The sequence below is a fragment of the Dioscorea cayenensis genome, chromosome 16, assembly GCF_009730915.1.
Source record: "Dioscorea cayenensis subsp. rotundata cultivar TDr96_F1 chromosome 16, TDr96_F1_v2_PseudoChromosome.rev07_lg8_w22 25.fasta, whole genome shotgun sequence".
Taxonomy (NCBI): domain Eukaryota; kingdom Viridiplantae; phylum Streptophyta; class Magnoliopsida; order Dioscoreales; family Dioscoreaceae; genus Dioscorea; species Dioscorea cayenensis.
Genome location: NC_052486.1, coordinates 1504526 through 1528969, shown reverse-complemented (window position 1 = coordinate 1528969; position 24444 = coordinate 1504526). Strand labels below are relative to the sequence as shown.

Genomic DNA, 24444 nt, shown 5'->3' with positions numbered 1-24444 from the left:
CTTAAATTCAGCATTGAGTTTGTAAAACAAACAAATTATAATTGTTTCACTTCCATGCAAAATAATCAACGTTATAATCACTGAGCGATAAAAACATTTCACTCCCACTCCCATGAAAAAAATCTTGAGTGTAACTCGCTCTCACTCTCAATTTTGTAGTTATAGTTGAGACATAAAAAATACGGAGATGTGAACACAAAAAAAACTCCCAAATAATTTGATAAAGTTACAATGAATAAGATTGGAAGAAAAACAAGAGACTTTCTCCAAAGAATTCTCCCAAAGACAAGGCAAATAGATTGAAAAAGAAATCCACCACCAAATGAAGCAAAACCAAAAAAATACCACAAGCAACCATTTCCATTTCATGCAACAAAACAAAACTCCCTACTCAAACCAAACAGCTTCCTACAATTGCATGTCTTTTCAAGTTTATCACTCTAAAAAGTTTAATTAAATTTTTTTAAAAAAAAAAGGGAAAGCCATACATTATCATATACATCTCCATCCAGCTGTGATCCTCTTTGTTCAAATCTTCATCAATGAAGAGGAACATAAACATTATAAATATGGGTCCCTTTTTTCATCAAAATGGCATCCAAAATGGCCCCATTCCTCATGCTACAAGACACCACCACTTTTTTCAAGGTGCTTTCATGGACCCATTCAATCCCTTGATCATTTTCTTCAACCACTAAAAAGACCACAAAATGACACAACTAAAGTACAGTTTTGCATTCCCATCCTCCACAGTGAGTTCATCAACATAAATTATAAGGTATTAAGGTCATGCATGCAACCATGCACCTCTTCATGTTGTTGCATGCCATTACAAACCCTAGTTAGGCTTTTTTCACAAAACACTTTGTTTTTCAGTTCAAATCCAAGATTGTCTTCTTGCAAACATATAAGAGAGGAACTGAGTGAGTTCCTTTAAAGAAGTGTCGGACCGCAGTCTAATGCGAAAGGGTTGCCGATTCCACTGTCCATGTAGTAATGTGGGTGCGCGGCGTCCATCACGACAAATTGCATGTCCTCTGATGGCTTCCAGTGACGTTTCCGCTGGTTGATGAACCAATTGTTTATCTGCTTCTGGTCTAGTCCAGTTGATTCTGCGAGAGCGAGCTTTTGCGATTCCTTTTCATGTTCATAAAAACAATAACTAATTAAGTTTTATTGATGAAATACATTCAATGCAATATATGGAATAAGAATGACAATTATATGTACATATATACATACCGAAGGATATGGCCATTTGTAATGCCTGTTCCACCAATCAAGGAGTTGTTGTCGAGCTTCCTTCGGCAGCTTGCCCTTCTTTCGCTTCTTCAGGAATTCTTGTTTTAGGCTGCCAAGGTATCCGCTGTACTTGCGAAGGAGCTGACCTTTCAGCTCCCGGTCCTCGGCTTGTGGATCAATGTAGTTCTCACACACATCAACATCATCTTCTGATGATCCATTTCTTTCGGGGTGCTCCCCGCAAGCTGTATCAAACAGTTGGGAATGATCAAACAAGTGAAAAAGGCGTTGAAATTCATCTTATCAACTACAATTGCAAAAGAAGGCAAACATCAACATGATAACACCTTATGCAACCATATTGACGGACATTAGCGAGAAAACTTCAATAAAATTGGCATTGGAAAAGAACAAGTAACTAAAAAAAAGAACGAAAGGGGACATCTGCAACTAGCAATGACACTCAGTATTATTTTAGCAGAGACATGTTGCATCAACAAGTCATGAGACTAGTAGTGAGACATGAGGTTCGTTGTGAAACAAAATATAAGTTTCAAAGATGACATTAGATAAGCACCGGAAAAAGAAAAAAAAAAAAAAGTGAACTAGAACAACAGGATGGCAAAAGAACTACATTAGTAATTTATCACCAATAACATATATTAACTTATACACAAACGGATGGAAAGCTCAACCATTAAGAAAACCCTAATCGATCTTAACATAATACCACTAAATCAGTTCCATGATAAAAATTCATTTCAGTTCCATTATCAAAACTTTTCCTTGACTACTTCATTAATTAGTAAGAATTTACCATATATACCTAGTCATTTAATAATCAAATAATCAATAAATTAAAAATCAAACACAAATCATTTTGGTTAGGGTTTCCAATCTAAAGCATGAACCTAATAATATTTATCAATTCCAGCCAGTGCAAGATGAATTCTGTAATATTCGACTCTCTTCTCCTATCGGTCAAAACATAACTTACTTACAGAATAGAATAATAATGTTTTCAGAGCTTCAACCGAATTTTTTGCTGGCTTTTGCTTATAAACCCTACCATCGTAAGTTACGGACACATATACAAGCATTTTTTTTTTTCACAAGCATACACAAGTAACGAACATCTCAGTACATAATTTATGTTGTCTACTCATAGCGTTCGTCTACACATCAAGAAGGTTAATTACATCCTCATTTAAATGTTGTTCGATTCTAATATGCTCCTTGTCAAAAATCTGCATTACTTCTCATGATATAATTGGTAGAGATAACATAAAGTTCTCTGACATTTTTCTTGATGCAAGCTAAACCAAATAACTTATGGCTTCTCCCAAAATACGTTCATACTAGTCAAGAACTACCATACAACATATTTTATTTTTGTAACACGGAACTTGAATAATATGACATTATCAACACAATGAACGTGAAGTGAATACTACCAAGAGGTTTCAGAAAACACAATGTTATTTACCCCCAAATTCTATAAAGCTGAAAAATCAGGCAATTTGAATTTATGTAAATAATGAAAATTTCTTAAAAGGTTTCTTGTCACATGGAAGAAAAAGGAGTTGTCAAATCAAATTATCACAATAATGTTTTTACAAGTCGATGTTTAAGGCCATTGCTCATTTGTCCTGAAAACTCAAGACATTTGCAATGTATTTTCTTTATAGGTACACCACATGTAACAATGAAACTATATGATTATACTAATACAATCGATGACAAATTGCAAATCCAAACATTCAAAATAGGTTAAGGCAATAACACTTTCCACCATGCATTTGTTGAATGAACGGAAAAGTCATATTAGTTTCCATGAAACAAAAATCTAGGAAGATGAATCAAAGCATGAAGCCGTAACTTCTTTTTTCTTTTATGAAACTAGTTGTTCTCTTGTTAATCTAGCTAGCAACACGCATTTGATAGAGAGAATAAATTCTATAACCTAACAAGCTTTTCATACTTTAACGTTAATCCTTTATGAAGTTATATAAACCAGAGAACTTAGACTAGAGATGCAGAAGTGATAGCTGAAATTTTAATGCTATCAAGAAAATTAATTACAAAAGCTATGTTGAGTTTAATTAATACCAAACATCATCTGAAAAAGCCGATTAATGTTGTACTTGGTAACAATCCGATGATCGGAGAAGAATCAATACTTTAGCACGGCATATTGAATAAGTTTCTGCATCTTTCTTTATAAAGTGTAAAACATTCACATGTCCACAAAAAGAAAGCATCAAGATCTAAAACTACAGTAGATGCCCATCTTTAGTTAATAACTAAGTCACTTCAATTCATCCTATAACTCTGTAAAGTATTACTACAACTTCAAGAAATAGAATGTATATCCACAAAAGAACTATGAAATGTGCAAGTACTTCAATAAATCATGTTATTATGGAATAGTCAAAGAAATTAAAGATTGGGTGCTCATAAAGATGATATTTTGAAGAACTAAAATGACTTAACAGATCTTCTATTTTTATCCCAAACAAGCAAACATACGGGCATAAACAATAAGAAAAACATATATAGAACTAAAACAAAGACACTAATAAATATAAATTATTCCTCAAAGGGAATGTTCGGTCAGGAGAGGCAACAACCATTAGTGACCTCCCACCCAAACATAGATCTCTTCCAATCATCAATATAAAATTCTCAAGTCTCAAGGAAAACAAAAACAAAAACAAAAAAAAATAAAGGAAAAAGAAAAGTTTGAACATATAATAGTGTTCATCTCTTCCTAGTGATGAACAATGAGCACGTGAACCAAGATCTCTGTGGGGGAATTCCCATGCTTCTTGGAACAAAGCAAGTTAGCAAATCAGAAAATTTAAAAAAAAAAAAAAGCAAATAAAAATCTCAAATCACTTCATTTCACTTGCATGGAGAGCCACCAAACATATAATATAAAACTCAAAAAGCCATCACATCTGCATGCAAAGATCTTCAGCAAAAGAAGAGATATATACTATACCTTGAGGATGATTATTATTATTAGAATTATTCAGAGGTGGTGGAGGAGGAGGAGGAGGAGGAGCAGGTGAAGACAGAGATAGAGACTTAAACTGAGCATCAACACGAGAGAGAAAGAGCATGGCTTCTTTGAATGGTTTTGATAACTCTTGCTCATACTTTGTTAGCATCTCACAGTAAGCCTCCATGAACTGGTCTAAACCTGGATCATCACCAGCACTTGATCCACCAAAGGTTGAGCTTGAAGCTCGTCCAACCATCAAAGAAGATGTACAAGCCTCCTCTAGCCTTGCCACCACCTCTGGTGGTGCTCCAACCTTTGTAAACAACTATTCAACATTTAGCTAAATAGTGACAAGAAAACAATAAACATAAAAAAAAAGGAAATTAAACTAGCTAGAGAAGAAGAAAGATGGACCTTGTGACAGTTAACGTAGGCAGAAAGAAGACGAGGGTACTGAGGATGAGACATGATCTTGGCTTTGAGAAGGTTGGTGGTGTCAAGGAGATGAGTATGATCAGTAGGGGGTTTGGGATTTGGAGAAGAGGAAGAAGAAGGGGGGAGAAGGAGAGGGTTAATGGAGGAGTTGTTATTGTTGGTGGTGGTGGTGGTGTTGTTAGTGCTGGTATGAGTTCCAGCCAAGATAGGCATGATCATGAGAGGGGTTAAACCTCCATGAGCTTCTCCTCCAAAACCCATCATGCTACTAGTACCATTACTCCCATTCCTTGCTTCCATAGTTGAGCTAGCTGTTGATGATGATGATGATGATGATGATGATGAAAAAGAAGAAGATGAAGAAGATGAAGAAGAAGAAGGAGAAGGGTTTGTGAAAGGGAGGGAAGGGGGTTTAGATGGGGCACCCGGGATTCATGCTGGTTGAGGAAATACTATGTTGCAGGCTTGCAGAGAGAGGAAGGATTTTGATGAAATTATTGTTCACACAAACAGTGTTTTTATTTATCCTTGTCTTTCTCTCTATCTCTTTCTATTTCTCTATCTAGAGGAAGTGGGACTGTGAACTGTTTGTTTGTTTGATTGTTTATCTCTCACTAGTGATGCTGTGCATGCATAAGAGCAAAAGAGAGAAAAGAAAAACAGACTGGAGCTAACTGAGATTACACTGCAAAAGGTATTAATCAGGGTGGCTACTTTTCTGCTTTAACTCTGGATGATGATTATGAGAGAGAGAGAGAGAGAGAGAGAGAGAGAGAAAAGAAAGAGATCTTGGAGAGAAAAAAGAGAGAAAAAAGAGAGAGAGAGAGAGAGGGAGCATGGGAAGTGGCAGAATGCCTGCAAGAAGCTTTCCTTCCCAATGTAAGCAAAAAACCAAGTGGAAACGATGAAAATATGGAGAGAATACTTGGATAGTAAGAACAAGCTACTAGTTGTTCATGTTCCCTCCCGCCCCTCGATCCATGCACTGCCACTGCCACACCTGCCGAGAAACACAGCAAAGTAAAAGATAGAGAGAGAAAAGCTCAACAACAACAACAACAAAAAAATTAGAGATCTATCTTAATTACTTCAACTATATATACACAACATACTCCAATCAATTATACTTACTTCTTCATTTACATATATATATATATATATTTTTTTATAGTGTTGTTTTTTTCTTAAAGATAACGTGAAGAGAATATGAGGAGGTTGAAGACATAGAATGGAGGAAAAATAAGAGATGTTAAGTAGTAAGTTAATTAATTTAATTAAGTTATATATGTAACATATTCCACTCAATTATACCTTTTTTTTCTTCATCTATATATACATATGTATATTAAGTTAAAGATAATTATTTATGCAGATATATATATATTGTTTTTCTTTTCTCATAAAGAAAGTGAGAAGTGAGAAAAAGATTAACATGGGGAAAGACTGAAAGATCTAATGAAATGAATGAATGAAAGAATGAATGAGAGAGAGAGAGAGAGAGAGAATATAAGAAGAAGTTTGAAGGGATGGGATGGATGGCACCTCTCAATGGTATAGGTCTTGCACCCTTGATACCATAGAGGGATAGGTGGTGAGGTGGTGGGGTTCTGTCATCTGATGCTCCTCCTCCTCCTCATCACCTGTCCTCTCTTCATCTCTCTCTCTCTCTCTCCCCCTTCATCTGTCAATGTGTCATCCTCTCAATGGACTATACTAATATTCCACCATTTACTACTACTTTATCCCATCTATCTTTATGTATCTCTGCCAATATTGCTGTATACAGTATGTTATATATGTATATATATATATATTTTTTTTATTTTATTTTTTTCAGCCATTGAGTTTAATCTTTCATCATTCTAACTTTTACTTTTATCTCTGTGTGATGTGTATGTATATGGTGATTCAAGTTGGTTAAAAATGATCATTATATTACTAGACTTTGAAAGGGAAAAAAAAAGAATAGTGATTGTTTATTTACTCTTGATTCTTCCTTTTGTTTTCCATTGTTTTTATCCGCTTACTTGGTCATGGTGTCTTTCAACTTATTTAAAATTAAATAATATAAATAGATATAATATTTTTAATTTTTCAATAATTATTTTTTGATAAATATAATATATACTGGTAGGGGTGTGCACATAAGCCAAAAATTAAAAATCCAGTTAGTGCATTTTCACCTATTGATGTACAGTATGGAGTTTAAACTCATACCCCAATTAAAGATCTAACAAGATTTAGACTCATGGATTTTTACATTAATATTTTTCACAATTAGACGAATATTACTGGAATATCAACTCTTTAGCAATTCTATTTAGCTAAACAGAAAACAGTAAAGATAAGATTTGAAAAACATTTATAAGTAATCAAACAACTCTTTAGTATAAAAACGATTGACTGAAGTAACAATATAATGAATATTGATGCAAATTGGTTTGGGAGGATGATATTGATAATATTCCTCTATGTACCAATGTGGGTTTTTACATGTTATGCACTCCTTTCAACTTTTAACTTTCAAGTTTTTGAACTTTCTACCTTTTTACTCTTCTTCTTGTCTCCCATTATTTTTATTCTCTTAGCAAAAAAATATATATTAAATATGGTTCAAATTTAGAGGAAAATTAATATTATTAAAGTAGTCTCTCCTTGTGGACAAATTCTTAGAACAATATGACTTTTATTCCTTCCAAAGTTTGGCTAGTTAGACCATGGAAATTGAGTATAAACTATGGTATTTTAGTCATAGTGTTTTAAACTTTCAATTAGTTTTTCCAATTAATTTATATCCAGTAATTAATTATTTTTAATAATAAGCAACAAATTAAGGTTCAGACTAAACACTTTGAGTGTTTCTTTTGTTTGTCATTTTTTTTCCTCTAGAGTTATATTATGCACAATGAAAAACTATTGAACAAACCAAACTAATTAAAATAATACTGATGGTGACCTAATTAAAGGTTGAATCTCATTGGTAATTAATCCCTGAAATTAATAGAGTGGTGTATTAAAGCATACTTTAATTAGTGTATGGGTTGAGTCCTAAAGCTGTGTACATCACACTAGAATGTAACAACTCTTGACAACATAAAAAAAGGTAGGTGATGATTATTAATGGATTCCAAATGTAGCATGATTCATGATGAAATTTTATATCCTACAATTTGACTGCCATCATTTGGTGTCCAATTGAGCTTACAAAGAAAAAGTTTTCTTTATTTATTTTATATATATAGATAAATTTTATTAAAAAAATATGCATAAACACAGAGTTAATATTTTAATATATTTATACTTTTTATATTATATGACTTAGTTAAAATTTGAGTATGTCTCTTTTCAGTAGTATATGGATATTTTATATAAAAAAAATCATATTAATACATAAAAAGGTACTTCTCTCAAAGAAAGATTTTGTTCTGCCAATGGTTTTTTATATTCTTTTATAATTAAATTAACAAATATATATATGGTGCAGGAGGAAGAGTAACCATCCATGTATCATTTTGATATACAAAGATTATAGGTTCATAGATAGGGTTCACTTTCAATTCTTATTGTATGGCATCTCTATCTAGAGCTATAACATCATGTTTGATTTGTTCCTGTACATTTTATTTTATGTGACAAGTAGCCATGCTAGTAAATGTATAGGTTATCAGGTAGGGTGTCTACCTTCCAATTCTTCTAATATGCCATATCTATCAAAGATCTATGTAATATCCCCAAAAGTAATCTAAATATATTTGATGGAAATGACCTTGAGCTAGTTAGACATTCACAAACTGAATGACATTCTGATGTTTACAATAACTAACAAGTTTTTGCTTCTATGGTTAACTTCTTCTCTACATTTTTACAGATATCAAATCAACATTTTTTAAATACTAAAAGTATTCTTATATTATTTTTTATGTTATGACAAAATATAGATAAACCACGCATATGAATTTGCACATACGTGAAGTTACTATTTTAATAGATTTGTGCCCTCACTTTATATGAGCTTAGATTTAAATTTGTCTTCTTAACAGAACAAAAACATTTTATATAGGACATGTTGCCAATAAATTAAAAAATCATTGGCTTTTATTTTAATTTATGTTTTCTCTCATCATTTTTATCCTTTGTGTTTTTTATTTTTTATTTTTCATATTTTTTTTATTTTTTCTTTTTAATTTTTTATATTTAAATATTTTCTCCTTTCTTTTTTTTCTTTTCATCTAATAAGAACTCCATTGACAATACACATTATTTTTATTATTTTAATATTAACTAAAATAATAAGAATAAAAAAAATTGAAACATGTCTCAAATTGTTTAATTAGTGAGTAAAGTGGTCGGGAAAAAAAATAGACACGAGTTAAAAATAGACACGAATCAGTATAAAATAGTGTAGTGATTAAGATTTTGGAGATGAAAGATTAACCTTTATCCACTGAGAAGATATCCAATCTCCCTTCACATTGTAAATTTACTTAATTTGAATCATGCTTTACTAGATGCTAGAAAAAGGTATGCTAAATTTAGTAGCTCATAAGTAATTGCCAACTTAAAAAATATTATGTATTGATGGTTAAGGTGTTGGATATCACCACCCAACCATGGTTTAAATCATCACATTTACAAATTTACAATTTTTTTATTATTTAAAATTGTGAAAGTGTATGTTTACATATATAAAAATTTAAATTTAAATAAATTTTATAGAGTAACTTGGTTGTTTGAAATACAATGATTGAACTTCATTTATGCGTAAATAAGTCAGTTCTGTCAACATCCATCATCTGTATAAATTTTTTCGAGAGACAAGGACTTTGAAAACAACTGCAAACTTTTAAAATTTATATATACACACACATAAAAGCATTTTGTCTTTGTATATATAATTTTTTAAATATATGCATATTAAAAATATGGAAAAATGTTCTCCAAAATTAAACTTAGTGTTTTTCTCCTTTATAAAGAACCTATCTAGTATTAAAAATAAAAAAAAATAAAAAAAAAACAAACATGCAGCATCTCTCCCTTTTATGATAAATACTAATTTTTTTTAAAAAAAAAATCAATCTATGAGCATCAAATTTATTTATTACTATACATTTCTCTCATTTAATTGATAACTAATTTGTTTAAAAATTTGAACTATATTACAATATTTATGGCCGAAAAAATAAAAGATATAAATGACGTTAATATATGAAAAGTCTCTGAATTATACTTAAAAAATGTACTTTGTTCTCGAACTATAATTTTAAATGTAAGCTAGTCATTTCATGTATTTTGATCACTAATAAAAACAGATAAATTTTTTGTCGTATTAATAAGTTCAACCAAAAGATCAATTTATGCATAAAGGTATAATTCAAATGCTAAAGTGCAATTTCAAATATAGTTATTATATACCATTGGTGCACTATACCCTCTAAATTATAATTAGCTAGGGTTTCAAATTTCAATTCATATTAATTTAGTTCATATGCAATTCAAGCTCACTAATAAATGTTTAAATAATGTTGAATTTTCAAATTTCTATATACTAAATTCAAGCTTAATTTTCAAACTTGAAATTAATTTTGAGCCGTGAATTTGATCTCTCAAATTATATAAATATATTTTATCTTTTATATATTAATAATATATGTAAACATCATTATATTAAATTATTAATTTATAATTCCATCATTACAAAACAAACAAAAAATCAAGTTCTAATTTCAAACTAAATCAAACCAATTTTGAACATTTAATTTAAAATTAAAGCCAAACTAAACTCAATTGAATTTTTCTCCAACAACCTTCAAGCTCAAACTTAAACTACTCAATTTAGCACATCTAGCTCAAGTGCATGCCTACTTTGCAACCCTAGCAATACACTATAATAAAACTAAAGTGATACATACATATATATATATATATATATCATGGTCAATTATCTATAAATCTTTTTACATGACAAATTTAAAGATTGTCCGTAGCCATTGGAAATTCAATGGCTGCACATCTGCCTTATGATCAATGTTGTTCAATATGATAAATAGTATATAAAACAAACCCCACTTACTCATTCAGCATGAAGTATAGTTGCGGAGCACTCTTCATCTCGCTCCTTATGTATGTCTCTCTTCTCTATTCATTGTTTACTGATAGTCACAGAACATCCGTAGCAAATGTTTTATATATATATATACTATTCATCATCTTCGCACGTTCGCAAAGCATTTGTAGATGATGAGGGGAGGTGCAAATGCAGTGGGATATTGTTATATTATTGTCGCGATAAAAACTGAATGATTAAAATACAAATACTACTTATCTCACCTTTTACAATATAACTATTATGAAGATTAATACTCATCCCACTTTATAACATTGTTTCATATTAATGGATTATATGAAATCATTGGATTCAAATCTACCGATTGAAAGTGGATATTCTTACATAATTTACCTAAGAAACCTAAGAACGTTATCGAAGAACCTATCCTTATATGTGTAGATATATATATAATAAAATTGAATAAATTGAGAACCAGTAACAGTAGCAACAGAAGTAATATAAATATACTGTGCAAAACCCTAGTGCAGTTTGGGAAAAGCCTGACAAAAGTAGTGGGGACAGTGTGAATGTCTCAATCTGTCTCTATCTATCTATCTATCTACTTCTACTCATTCTACAGTTCCTTCTCTTTCTAGCTCTTTTAACCTATCTCTTTCTCTCTTTTGTCATTGTTATAAAACTTAAATGATATGAGTATTATCTATATTTATTCTCTAGCACTAGTGGAAAAATGGAGAATGACATAAACCCCCAGGAAGGAGAAGAACAAGAAGAAGAGCAACAGCAATGAAAAGAGAAGATCAGAAACCTCATCATGGTTTTGTAAAGAAGGAGCACCAACCAATGGTCATGCCAGTGCATGCACCACCACCACCACTACAACAACAACAACTATAACAATAACAACAGCTAGCATTAGTTCCTTGTAAGAAAAAGAGAGAGTGAGAAAAGACAAGGAGTAGTGAGAAGAGGTTCAAAAAGAAAACAAAGAAAAGAAGATGATCATCTCATGATCTAATCAATGGACCCATGAAGAAATGGTCCATTGCCTCTGTCACCATTATTGCCAAGGAATCTAATGTTTTGTTTATATATATATATATATATATATATATCTCTTTATGTGAGCTTTTATGGTAACATGAACACGAAGCCAGCATATGTACGTACTCTTACACGTAAACGTAAACTCTTCAGGAGCTGCTAGTTTTATCTCAGAGATAAAGAGTATGTGTGTGTGTATATACTATATATATATATATATATGTCCATCACCTCCTTCACAGTTCGAAGGCATAGGGAGAGACCTAGTTCATAGTTTTAAGAAATATCACATGGTTAGCCTTTTAGAATAAATCATTTTTATTTGTATATCTGTAAAAAAAAAATTATTTATTTACTTATATAATCATGTCATTAAAAATAAACTTGAGATTAGTTTTTTAAAAAATAAATTATTTATATGTGATTTTATTTTTCAGTGGTGTACACACAGGTAGTGTAAACAAGTTTTTTTATATGGAGTTCAACTTGCCTGATTTTTCAACCATGTATGTCTGGTTTTTCACCGTTTTATATAGTGAAAAAATTATATTTTATAAGAGTTAGGGTTTTGGTGTAGGTTTGTTTATATTTATGTATAGTGTTGAACAATACAACACAATATATAAAATCAGAGACTTGTCTGGTTGAAAGATATAAGCTTTCAATCCTTCCTTGCATACAGAACACTTATTTTTTTTTTTATTGTTAGTATTATTTGTATTTCTATGGATATATATATATCTTAATTGCCAATAAATACTCTAAAAAGTTTTTATTTTAAAAAAGATTTAAAATGGTAAAAACCCTACAAATAAATAGCTTATTTTTAATAACGAAATTTTGTTAGAAATATACCGATGAGTAATTTGAGTGTTTTTTAATTATTCAATTTTATATCTTGTTTTTTAAAATGCTTGATATGATACATTTATTTTATTTTTTTTCGATTTTATTGCCATATTTTAAACATTATATTAAAATAAAAAATATTTTAAATTGATAAAACAGATTATATATATATATATATAAAAATAGACAAATTAAAGTGAACCGCTGCAAAATGCAATATGGTTTCTCATTTTGATAGTGAGTAGATAGTTGTATGTTTGAAATCCTCACTCAATACTATAAAATAATATTTATACACTATTAATTAAGATCAAAATATGTCCGTGAGGTTATGATTAGTGATATATTATTTTGGGTGCATGTGGCATGTCTTTATTACTTTACATATTAGTCCATTTTATATAGTAAATTTAAAAAATTATAAAGCCAACATAAGTGATGCATCTTTATATTTTACTGTTTTTTTAACATGTATAAATAAAAAACATTTATTTACAAATAAAACTAAACTAGACAAGTGTCCTCCAAACTCAACAGTGTAAAATTTTTGAGATTAAATGTTTTAATAAAAACAAGGTAATTAATTGCATTTCTCCATGTACAAAAATATATGTATATAATAATGCATACAAAAAAATATATGTATATAATAATACATACAAAAAAAATAGGTTTAATTGCCATACTGATCCTTTATAATTGTGTAATTTCTGTCTTTTTAGTCTTTTTAATATTTTTGAGTATAATTAAAGTCCTCATATTTGGTCGAATTGGGTCGTTCTAGTCCGCGGCAATATTTTTAGGTATAATTAAATTATTGTAATTTACACTTGCCTATCTACACTGCATACTAGTATGATCTAACTCGATTAAATATAAAAATTTAATTATGTTTAAAAATATTATAATGACTAAAAAACAGAAAGTATACAATTACAGAGAATTATACAGTAATCATACAAAAAATATATATATATATATATACATCATTAACATCAAAGTGAAAGAAAGATATGGAGAGAAGCTGAATGAAAATTCCCTCACTAGTGGTTCCAATTCTATAGGTGTGGAGGACAGTGAGAGAGCAGTCATGTCACATAATAAAGAATAAAATAATAACAATAATAATATAATCTTTTCCTTTACCTTTATTAATTTTAAATTATTAATTGTTAATAATTAATTATTAATAATGGTGCTACTCCTACTACTACACCAACATTAATAAGAACAAGAAGAACAACTGGAACTGACTGCATGGCCACTGTAAGCATGATGATGATCATTAGAAAATAAAGATGGAGATATTTGAGCATCCAATGCCTTCATTCACATGGAGGCAAAAGTACTACCATTCTGCATACATTCAGCCATTTGATTGGACTTTGGAATTCTCTCTTCCACATTTCTCTCTCTCACTCTCTCTCTTTAGAACTAACTCCATTTTTTGTCCATTGGTTTTCACACTCTCACCTTTTATATTCACATTTCACATGCATATATATATATATATATATATATATATATATATATACATCTGTAATTATATAATTTCTGTCTTTTTAGTCTTTGTAATATTTTTAGATACAATTAAATCTTTATATTTAGTTGAGTTGGATCATTCTAGTCCACTGCGTAGATGGACAAATATAAATTACAATGACTTAATTGTACCTAAAAATAATACTGTAGACTAGACTGATGCAACTCGACCAAATATGAAGATTTAGTTGTACCTAAAATTATTAGAATGACTAAAAAGACAGAAATTATATAATTATAGAGACTTGTAAGGCAATTAAATCATTTGAAATCTATAACTATTTATTCATACACAATATCAAACAATATCCAATATTTTTTAAAAAAATTTAAAACACAATAATTAACATTAATTCTTTATATCATAAATTTGAAATCTATTATTATCTATTCATGCACAATATTAAATAGTATAAAAAATCTCCTAAAAATATTGAAATATAATAATTAACAGTAACATTGTATATCCTATATTTGAAATCTGTCACAATCTATTAATGCACAATATTAAACAATATCTAAAATCTGTTAAAAATATTGAAACCACAATAATTAATAGTAACTCTGTATATCTTAGATTTGAAATCTACTATCGTCTATTTATGAACATTATTAAACGATACCTAACATATTCTAAAAAGTACTGAAGTACAATAATTAACAGCAATACTGTATATCATTTTTAAGAAAATCAAACATTAAATCATCATCTAATAGCTGTCATCAAATATCCTAGATTTTTAAAAGTTAAAAACATAGAAAACGTATACTTTAATCATTTTTTATTGAAAGAGTAAAAGAAATGAGTATCATGAGATGGCTCGTGTAATATTATTTTTATGTGATGTTATTTTACTAGCAACAAGAAAGAGGAGTTAATTTTAAAAGGATTACTTATTAGGGTGGTTATGTTTGTCTTGAGACTCTCTTGACTTCATAAATCAAGAATTCAGCCATTTGATTGGACATTGGAATTCTCTCTTTTCACATCTCTCCATTTAGAACTAACTCAATTTATTGTCCATTGGTTTTTGTACTCTACCATCTACCTTCTCATTTCACATGCATTTATATATATATATATTATATTCTTTTTGATTAAAAGAGTAAAAGACATAAGTATCATGAGATGGCTAGTGTATTATTTTTTTGAAAAATTTTTGACTATCAGCAACAAAGATAACATAAATTAAAGTAGTACTTTTTATGGTGGGTATGTTTGTCTTGAGACTATCTTGACTTCATGAATCAATTATTGGATCTAACAATATACTAATGATTCAGCATGAGAAACAGAGAAACTCATGAAAATTTTGGTGGTTTTTTAGTCATATTTTTTAAAACTTAAATGTGATTTTATAAAGAGGAAATGGTAGATGATCCAAAGTGTGGAAAAATAACAAACTGATGTGAGGTTAAAAAAAAAAAAAGTTACTGCTTTGTGACCTTGGACATGTTAGAATAAATAAAACTTTCAATGAATATAACTGAACTGCTTTTCCAACTGCATTGAAATCAACACAATTTAAAACCTGAATGGAAAATAATGTTCATACTACTACACAGATTTACCATGTTTATTTCCACATCAGAAGATGCATATACTGAATATTCAGTAACATCTGTTCACCACCATTATAACATCCAAGTTTTTGAAAGAAAAACATGAGAAGAAGGGAAGAACTGCATGAAGTTTATGGAGAAACAATATCAAGGAACTATGAGTTTCATGATCAATAATGTTTGTGTGTTTATGAACAAAGCTAACGCTTCTGGATAACAACTGAATTGGCAAGTCCGGCTTGTTCAATCGTCTGGGTCATGTCAGTAAGTTGTTTTGGTGGAAAATCGACGGTTTGAAGTTGGTAGGTTCTTGTAGCTCCAGGCCTTGATGCATCGATGAATGCCCGAATATCAGATATTGTGTGATGAGTATTGAAGCGGGCGATCATACGTGTACCATCTGCCAATCTGAGTTGTATTGCTGTGGATGGCAAGGACTCGTCCACTGAAAGGCCGACAGGAGGAGGAGAGCTGGGAGTGGTGGTAGGAGAAGCAGATGCCGGAGCAGAATCAGTGGATGATCCGCCGCCAAGCGTTCTTCCAACACCTTGGAATGGAGTTTGGCGTCTAACAGGTTCCTGCCGCAAAGGATTGAAGGAATGAAAATACGATGATATCAGAAATGAGGCATTCGGATTAACAGGAGCACAACATCAATAAGGCATTGTTTTAAACTCACAGGATAATTTTCTTCTCTTCTGATGAGATTAACATGGACACTGGACCTCCTGTCTGCTGGCTCAAGTTCTTTAGGACAATCAGATCTTTTGATGCTCTACAAAGGAAATGATGCAGGATAATAGAAAACAAAGTTATTATACAACTTTTTGTAAAAAAACAGACTCAGAGAAAATTGAATAAGTTATCAAGCCAGTTAATCTCTATACTATTAAATATTGGTATAACAAAAAAGGATCAGCTTCAATGCAAAATGTGACTGAGCTCAATTACTTTAGACTGATCATCTCAAGAAATGACAAGAACTGGAATGGAACTGTTTAGAATCACAAATTTGTTTAACTTTACAATTCTCAAAAATCAACTAAGGTATCTAGCAAGTTTGTCATGGTCAATAGTTTTTGTGAATTCGATGTGATTACAAATTAAAATGACAAGAAAAGAGAATCCGCATGCACTACCACCAGTTAGCACCCATAAGTTCAATGTACGTATCAATATTACCTCTAAAAAGGCAGCATTCTCAGGGTCATCAAACCTCCTCAGTGGACCATCATTTACACTGAATCCATTGGTCCAAAAGTAGATATTGTGAAGGATATTTTCTGGGGGAGGGGGGACAGATGGTACTGTTTCACCTGTGAGCAGCCTACCAGTCCCAGTGAAACTTCTTGAGCTTGAAGATGGATGTTGCTCAAAGGGTCCCTGTGTAGCTCCCATCTGCCTAGCTTGATCAAAGATTGAATTCACATCATGATTCCCACCCTTCGTAGGATCTTGAACAAGCATTCCACTGCACGGCAAGTAGATAGTAATTAAATCAATCTTTATAGTAACTTTAGAGTAACTAACAACGCATAGCTTTAAAGGACTCACATAAAACTTAGCAACATAAGCATATAAATGTGCAATAAAGATATAGTTAAAACAAAAAACCGATCATGCATTAATTGCACAAGAGACTACTATAATTTACATGCATCCTTACATTCAATCGATAAAATAACTATCAGCTCCAACATCAAAATGAGCCAACAAAAATCCACATGCAAACAATATCAACATGTTTCACTTAACTCCTGTTCAGTTCTGATCATTATAATAGTTCATCATAATTAACCATAACTACGGAAATTAAATGACAGTAATATGATGAAGTCCAGAATCATTCCATTCAAAAACAACCAGATGGGAAAGACAAATTTTCATAGGAAAAGAAAGTAAAAAAAATAAGATCCTACAAAATGAAGTTGCAATAGCCCAATAGGAGTTCCAAAGGTAAGGGTAAAGCACTCAAAATTGATATTAAGTGGAATGCAAGTAGGCAACATAATTGTATTACAATCATGCAATTCTTCCATGGAAATAAGACCAGTTGGTTGCACATCTGCTAAATGTAGTGCCAGCTCTGTCAGCTCCAGCAATCCTCAGCATGTGATTTAAAAAACTCTTCTTTCAGGCATGATTAAGTTCCAAAATCAATATGCATGTTAAACATTAAGTTATTAACATAAACCATATGTTGCAAATTTGTGAAGATTGTCATATTTTTGCAGAAAAGATCCCATTCAACTAATTTGTACATAAGGAATATAACACAAGCTCCAAACAAGGACTTGTAAACTAACCAAACTTGCTGATGTCAAAAGTTAATCTTTCAATATTGATTGGAAGGTGACACTATTACCAGGTTCCACTTTCATCACTTTCTTCCTAATGGTTAAAATAGTGAAGGATTACTATGCTGGCATTGATCTATGACCATCATGCTACCTATATTCAATGCACAACTATATACCTTAAAAAGATTCATTCATCAATAACTCCTCTTTTATGGCAAAAGATTGTATTTTAAATCAAAGCACACATCACATTACATCAACTATATTGTGCAAAGCCTTATCGTTCAGACATAGTTTAATCCGTAAAAAGCATCAAGCGCAAAGATCCTAAGAGTATAATTAGGTATACACATTCGAATAGAAGCAAAACTTCTGCAAGATATTAATCAAAAAGAAGCAATAGGAAAGCTCAAATAAATATCAGACGTGAACACATAAACACAAGTGCAAAGCGAATACAAGCTTAAGAAAATCACTCATTTAGGTAAATCCAGGCAAATGTATTAACATGTATGAATTGACCTTCTGTGCCTATGAATCTCACTAGACAATAAAGTATGAAACAACTTCTATGCCTTCACATCTCAAGGGACAAAAAAACGTATCCTTTGTTACATGGATATGTAAATTCATATCACATGCATTAACAAAATAATTCTCAAAGAATTCCAAAAAGGACATAAAGGTAAGACTCTTTCAAGATTCAAATAGCAATACTGAAAGATAAAATATAATTTTCTCTTTCAGTTCCAAACATGTTACATCTTCATAGAATGAAATACTATACAATCATCCAATTTTTACCACCTAATATAATAGTTAAAATGAGCAACCATTCTCCTAGATCCCTCATCTATAGAATCACAGAACAAATATCTGCCATTGAACAAATCGGTAAAAAGAATTCCACTACCAACACAGAAAAAAATTAAGGAAAAATTCCCGTTATTCCTCATCATCCCCAATCTCAGCAACTTTGTTGATTCTTGATGGAATAAAGAATCAAAGATCATCCAATTTTTACAGTTAAAACAAGATATCAATCTCCTTAATCCCTCCCTCAGATAGCAAGATAGAAAACTTGTGCACAAAATCTCGCAGATCCCCATCATACTCAATTAGCCCATTTCGTCCTATAAAGAAGTCAAATCCAAAGGCAAAAAAGAAACTTTGATATGCAAAACCAAAAATTGGGAACAAACCATAGGAAATCAAGGGCTAAATCTAAGGTTTCAAGATGAAGCATAAAACAGGAACAAATTCTTGGGTTTCAGATCAAAAAACCCAAATCAAAATCAGATAATTCTAGCGTTCAAGAAAACAAGAAACCTCACCTCTTCTCACCCCCAGTGTAATACTCCTGAGGTCCATCGGAATCGCTATCAGACCCAGGTCCAGACTGCCGATTCAGATCAGCAAGCGTACGAATGCCAGGGCGGCTGCCAGAGGGCTTCTTATCCTTAGAACTCCCACTCATGGCGGCGATCGGAGCGGAAGGAGGCGGCAAAGGGTTCTGGTGCGGCGGCTGAGCTTCAGCGGCTACGGCGGCAAGGTAATCCTCCTCGTCAGTGCCGAGGGGGTCGCCGGGATCCTGCTGATCTTCGTAGAATGAATGGATCGCTTGCTCGAGAGCCCAATTGTGGGATTCCAAGAAGAATCGAGCTTCGTCTCGAGACGAGGATGTGATCGCACAGAAGGAGTCCACTAGGGTTTCCTCCTCCGCCGAAATTCCTCTGGTTTCCATTCGTTCTCTCTAGGGTTTCCCTTTTTCTTTATTTTTATTCTTATTTTTTCTCCTTTTTTTAAATTAATTAATTAATTTAATTATTTATTTATTTATTTATTTATCTTTTGGTTCAGATTTTCTATGAATTTTTATTTCAGTTTTTGGCGAAAAAGAATTCTTGATTTTTCTTCATATTCCAAAATAATTTTTTTTAAAAAAATGATTATTTAAATAAATATGTTTAGGGATAATTTGTCCTATTTAAAAAAATTTATAAAATATAAAATATTATCTTTATAAATTTATTCTTTATATTTATTTATATAATTTTTAATAAATCATATTTAACTTCACATTATAAAACTATATTTTTAATAAAAATAATCTTAAAAAATTAATATGATTTTTTATAAATTTTAAATTACCAACTAATGTATTAGTAAAAGAGTAATGTTATATAGAGCGAACCGCTCACGCGAACCAGCCACACGACTAATGTGGTGGATGACGTGTAGCGGTTCTCTCTACTCTTTCACTTTTTTTATTTTAAAAATTAAAAATATTTAGTAAAAATGAAAAATGCTTTTGTCTCTCTATCAATCACTCTCTCTCTCTTTCTCGTGTTTGTGCCCTAGCTTCTCTTCCAAGCCAAAGAGGATGCCTGCCGCTCGCCCCTCCTGTCTCATACGATAGCTCCCACTTCTTCTCTCTCTCTCTCTCTCTCTCGTGTCAGCAGTTCTCTGAAATTCTTGGGACAAAAGCCCGGCCGCTCCCCTATTCTCTTTCGTGCGGTAGATCACGGTCCTTCTCTCACTCGTGTCCTAGGTTCTCTGAAATTATGGGATGAAAGCCTGGCCGTCATTCCCCTCTCCTTTCTTGTGAGGTAACTTCTCACTCGTGCCTTGTGCAGTAGCTCCCGGCTCCTCTCTCACTCGTGCCCTAGGTTGTCTGAAATTCGGGGACAAAAGCCGGTCGCCGCTCCCCCCTCTTCTCTTGTGCGGTAGCCCTCGGCTCCTCTGTCGCTCGTATCCTAGCTCTTGATCGTCGTTGCCCTATTCTTTCTCATGCCTCTACTCCCGCCTGTCGCTCCCCTATATGGTGCCCTTGTCCAAGAGTCTCGGCTCACCTTGAAATCAAGTACAGAGGTAATGATGATGCCTTAAAAAATTCTCTCATGCCCTCGTCTCTCTAGAATGATAGTGTAGTAGCTTGGATGACCTAGTAGGCAACCGCTACTCCTATTGTTGTAGAGGGAGGGAAGGGTGGGAGAAAATTCCCACTGTTGAATCTGAGCCTCTTTATTCATTCTGTTGCTTGATATTTTATATATATTCAGCATGAATCATTTTGTTACATCATGTATTTGTTTCTGTCGACGTGGCTGGTTTGTGTATTTGGTTCACTCTATATAGCATTACTCTTTTAGATGTTCTTGTGGCCATGATGATTCCCCCTATAAAAGAGTATGGAGATTGGGTGGCGTGGCAACTTTAGTTGCAGCTCTTGATTCAGGTTTATCCATGAGAAAAGAATAGAGAGGTAAGATCTGAGCCTTTGATGAAACATGAATTCATTCTTTGAATTTTTTCTGAAATGTGAATTGTATATATGGCCCTATTTAGTTGCAGCCCTTAATTTAGGTTTGTATATTGGTTTGTGGTTCTGTGATTGTATATGTTATCATGCATGCAGCTAAGGTATGAATTTTTTTCAATTTTTTTCTAATAGAATATATGAATTGACATTTATTTATAGTGGATTTGCATGCATAGAGTTCTTTATACCTCATATGTAAGTCTATTGAAGAAATACCAACTTATACATTAAATTTATGGTTTAATCAACAGCTGAGTTTTAGAATTGTTAATGACTCTATGTTTGATTGAAATTAACCTCAGGCATTAATGGAGCTAGAAGAATTGCTTACCTCATCAGATGCTGTGGCTGCTTTGGATGCCCTCAAAATTGTAAGTGTTTCTTTAATATCACTAACAGTATTATTGATTTTCCTTTTACATTAGGTCCCCTTTTATTTTTTTGTTAGATGAATGCTTCCAGTTCTATATATTTATAGTTGTTTCGCATGTAGTAAAAATACTTTAGTTCCCGCTTTATCTTCTGTTAGATGGATGATTCCATTTCTATATATTGTTCAAGTTATTAGCCAAATGGTTAGTATTGTGGGCCATGAAATCTCATGTAACTTTAATACTAAATAAGGTGGAAAAATTTTTACTAGGTGAACAAATCTCGAGATATCTATTTTAATATATGCATGGCAAAGAAGCAAAATCATGAAATGTTTAATGAGATGGGTCGTGAACACAGTTACTGCACAAACTGCATGGAGTTATTCATCTCATTGTGTGAGGATGCCTTCCCAGAATCACTAAAGCTATATTGCCCATTCAAATTGCTCTTTTTAAGTCCAGAAGACTTTTGTTTGCTCAAATTATTGTATTTCATTTCAGTGACGTGATTTTAGTTCAAGGATACCTAAAGAAAATATGATTTTTTATTGTGTAAATGTTTACATATTCTTAATAATGTATATTTACATTATTGATACGATTTACCATGATAAATGATGTGCGCCCAAAAATAGCAGTGTTTTCCCCACTTCCAAAGTGCTCGACTCGAAAATACGAGATGCTCATTGCTGCTCTGGAGAAAAAATATGGGCTTCAATACTAGAATACCAACCAGAATTAAACAATACAAGGTGGGTTTGAATATATGCAACACAAATGGTTGTATTAATTTGGTTCATCTCTTCATCAAAGTATGTCCTGGCTTTGAATATAAGCAACACAAGACAAAATTAAACAACACATATGTCCTGGTTCATCTCTTCATCAAATATAAACAACACAAACCTAAACATAAACAACAAGACAAATGTTACAACAATAACACAAAAATAAACACAAAAATCTTTACTTATAACACAAACATGAACAAAAAAATTAAACCTTGCGCTATATAAGCAACTTGCATCACAATACCATTTCCTGGGAAAATTTTTTTTTTGCTCCGCACCCTATGAGTTAGATCATTAACTTCAACACAAAAATTAAAAAAAAAAAATGGATAATACATCACAATTTCATATCACCAACAATCTTAATCACTAAGTATTGAATACAAAAATATATACATACGTCTTGCAACTCACCTTAATTAGAGATCATTGCATTGGCTTGTAAAACCTAAAGAAGAACTATGATGCATATCCAGATTGATCGATATAAAATTTGAATTCACCTAATAAAAGAGATTATAGTCCAACAAATCATTACAAAAAATTAAATGATTGAAATACGTAATTTGGACATTAATGACAATTACAAGGGAATTACCATGCTCTCTTATGTGCAATGATCATCTTGTGTTAATTTTTGAGCTGATGCATCTCCCTTTGTTTGTGCCTTCTGCCAATAATAATATGGATGTTATACACACAAAAAAAGTGCATCGAAAAAAAAAATCTAAAGAAATAATGAATATAATACTACATAAAAATACCTTTTTCTTGTTTATGATTATTATTTCTTTAACTTTTGACTTCTTCCTTTTTATGGTGGACAACCCTTACTCCGCACCTTCAAAGGAGTCAGAAATTTTTGGTGTGGCACATTAATCGCCTCCAACAACATAGGTGTAAACTTTTCTTTGCAAGTTGTGTTGCCCATCAACTTCTCAATTGCTTCATCCACATATTTGATCAAGAAGATGTATTTGTCAAATGACTTTGCTCCATGTTCTGCGGCTTTAGTAAAATGATAGCACAATTTATTGTATCGTGTAGTTTTTCCTCATTGGTTTGTGGGTCATCATAACAGTTTTGTACATATGTATACATGCGTTGGATGTCCTTCTTCCATCGCGGTAAAATATACCTAAAAAGGAATGTCTTTCACATTCTTCTCAATAAGCACCTTGCAAATGTGCCTACAAATAATCCCTTTGAACTCGAACAAACCGACAAGAGCATTTAATGTCAAATTCTTCCTCGTTAGTGTAAACATTGTATACCACTTGCTTTCTAAATGCACCTTCTTTCCCTTTGACAATGTCGGACACCTGAATTGAGCTGACTGCCCCATGTGAACCAGTGAGAGTAAGATTGCAATATATTATTCCTCGCAACTCACCTTCAAACAATTTAAAATTTTTATTTGTGTATGCTTCTTATAGTTGCTTCTCAAAATAGCAATCAGTGATCAATGGAAAACACGAGTTAAATGAAACAAAATCAGCTTTATTCTCCTTCTCGATCTTGTTTTTCAAGGCATTATCATATTGCTCAACAAATTACTTCAGTGAAGTTGTCGGACGAACATAACCATCAAAAAATGCATTTATGCTTTCACTTCTTTGAGTGGTAGACATTCCAACCCAAAATATGCATTTAACATTTACAAGAACCCAACGATCACGAATTTTGTATAGAGAATTCAGCCATTCATTTTTCTCAATGTTATAGTCCGCCATCATCTTCAAGTATGTGTCTTCAAACTCTTGAATATCCAATGCTTCATACGTGATGCGTTTCAAAATCTTCTTGATTGCTTTATATTCATTTAAACCTCCAAGCTTCTCGGGAACCTTCTTCATGATATGCCAAAGGCAAAAGTGGTGATGGAAATTTGGAAAAACCAATTTAAGT

General features: G+C 31.8%; 2 protein-coding genes across 3 annotated transcripts; both read right to left on the bottom strand.

Moving 5' to 3' along the window:
* Positions 1-680: 680 nt before the first annotated feature.
* On the bottom strand, positions 681-5737 carry LOC120278972 (homeobox protein knotted-1-like LET6). Of its 2 annotated transcripts, none has more exons than XM_039285768.1 (4): positions 4664-5737; positions 4247-4574; positions 1243-1487; positions 681-1137 (listed from the first exon to the last, which is right to left on the bottom strand). In XM_039285768.1, exons 1-4 carry the CDS (start codon positions 4982-4984, stop codon positions 934-936), a joined length of 1098 nt encoding a protein of 365 aa, XP_039141702.1. In that variant the 5' UTR covers positions 4985-5737; the 3' UTR covers positions 681-933. The 2 variants fall into 2 exon arrangements, with proteins under 2 accessions (XP_039141702.1, XP_039141703.1); XM_039285769.1 differs by having other exon boundaries at positions 4247-4562; positions 4664-5733.
* A 9942-nt stretch (positions 5738-15679) lies between these two features.
* On the bottom strand, positions 15680-19808 carry LOC120278971 (plant UBX domain-containing protein 4-like). The gene is made up of 4 exons (XM_039285767.1): positions 19384-19808; positions 16932-17220; positions 16429-16524; positions 15680-16327 (listed from the first exon to the last, which is right to left on the bottom strand). Exons 1-4 carry the CDS (start codon positions 19791-19793, stop codon positions 15950-15952), a joined length of 1173 nt encoding a protein of 390 aa, XP_039141701.1. The 5' UTR covers positions 19794-19808; the 3' UTR covers positions 15680-15949.
* Between the last annotated feature and the right edge of the window lie 4636 nt (positions 19809-24444).

Bases quoted from the DNA above. Each gene is read 5' to 3' on its own strand.
- LOC120278971 (XM_039285767.1), bottom strand. From the start codon at position 19,793: ATGGAAACCAGAGGAATTTCGGCGGAGGAGGAAACCCTAGTGGACTCC. The intron at 17,221-19,383 runs GTGAGGTTTCTT...CTTGCCGTGCAG, and splicing joins TACACTGGGGGTGAGAAGAG to TGGAATGCTTGTTCAAGATC. The intron at 16,328-16,428 runs GTGAGTTTAAAA...CCTTTGCGGCAG, and splicing joins GAAGAGAAGAAAATTATCCT to GAACCTGTTAGACGCCAAAC.
- LOC120278972 (XM_039285768.1), bottom strand. From the start codon at position 4,984: ATGGAAGCAAGGAATGGGAGTAATGGTACTAGTAGCATGATGGGTTTT. The intron at 4,575-4,663 runs GTCCATCTTTCT...AATGTTGAATAG, and splicing joins CCTACGTTAACTGTCACAAG to TTGTTTACAAAGGTTGGAGC. The intron at 1,138-1,242 runs GTATGTATATAT...GAACATGAAAAG, and splicing joins ACAAATGGCCATATCCTTCG to GAATCGCAAAAGCTCGCTCT.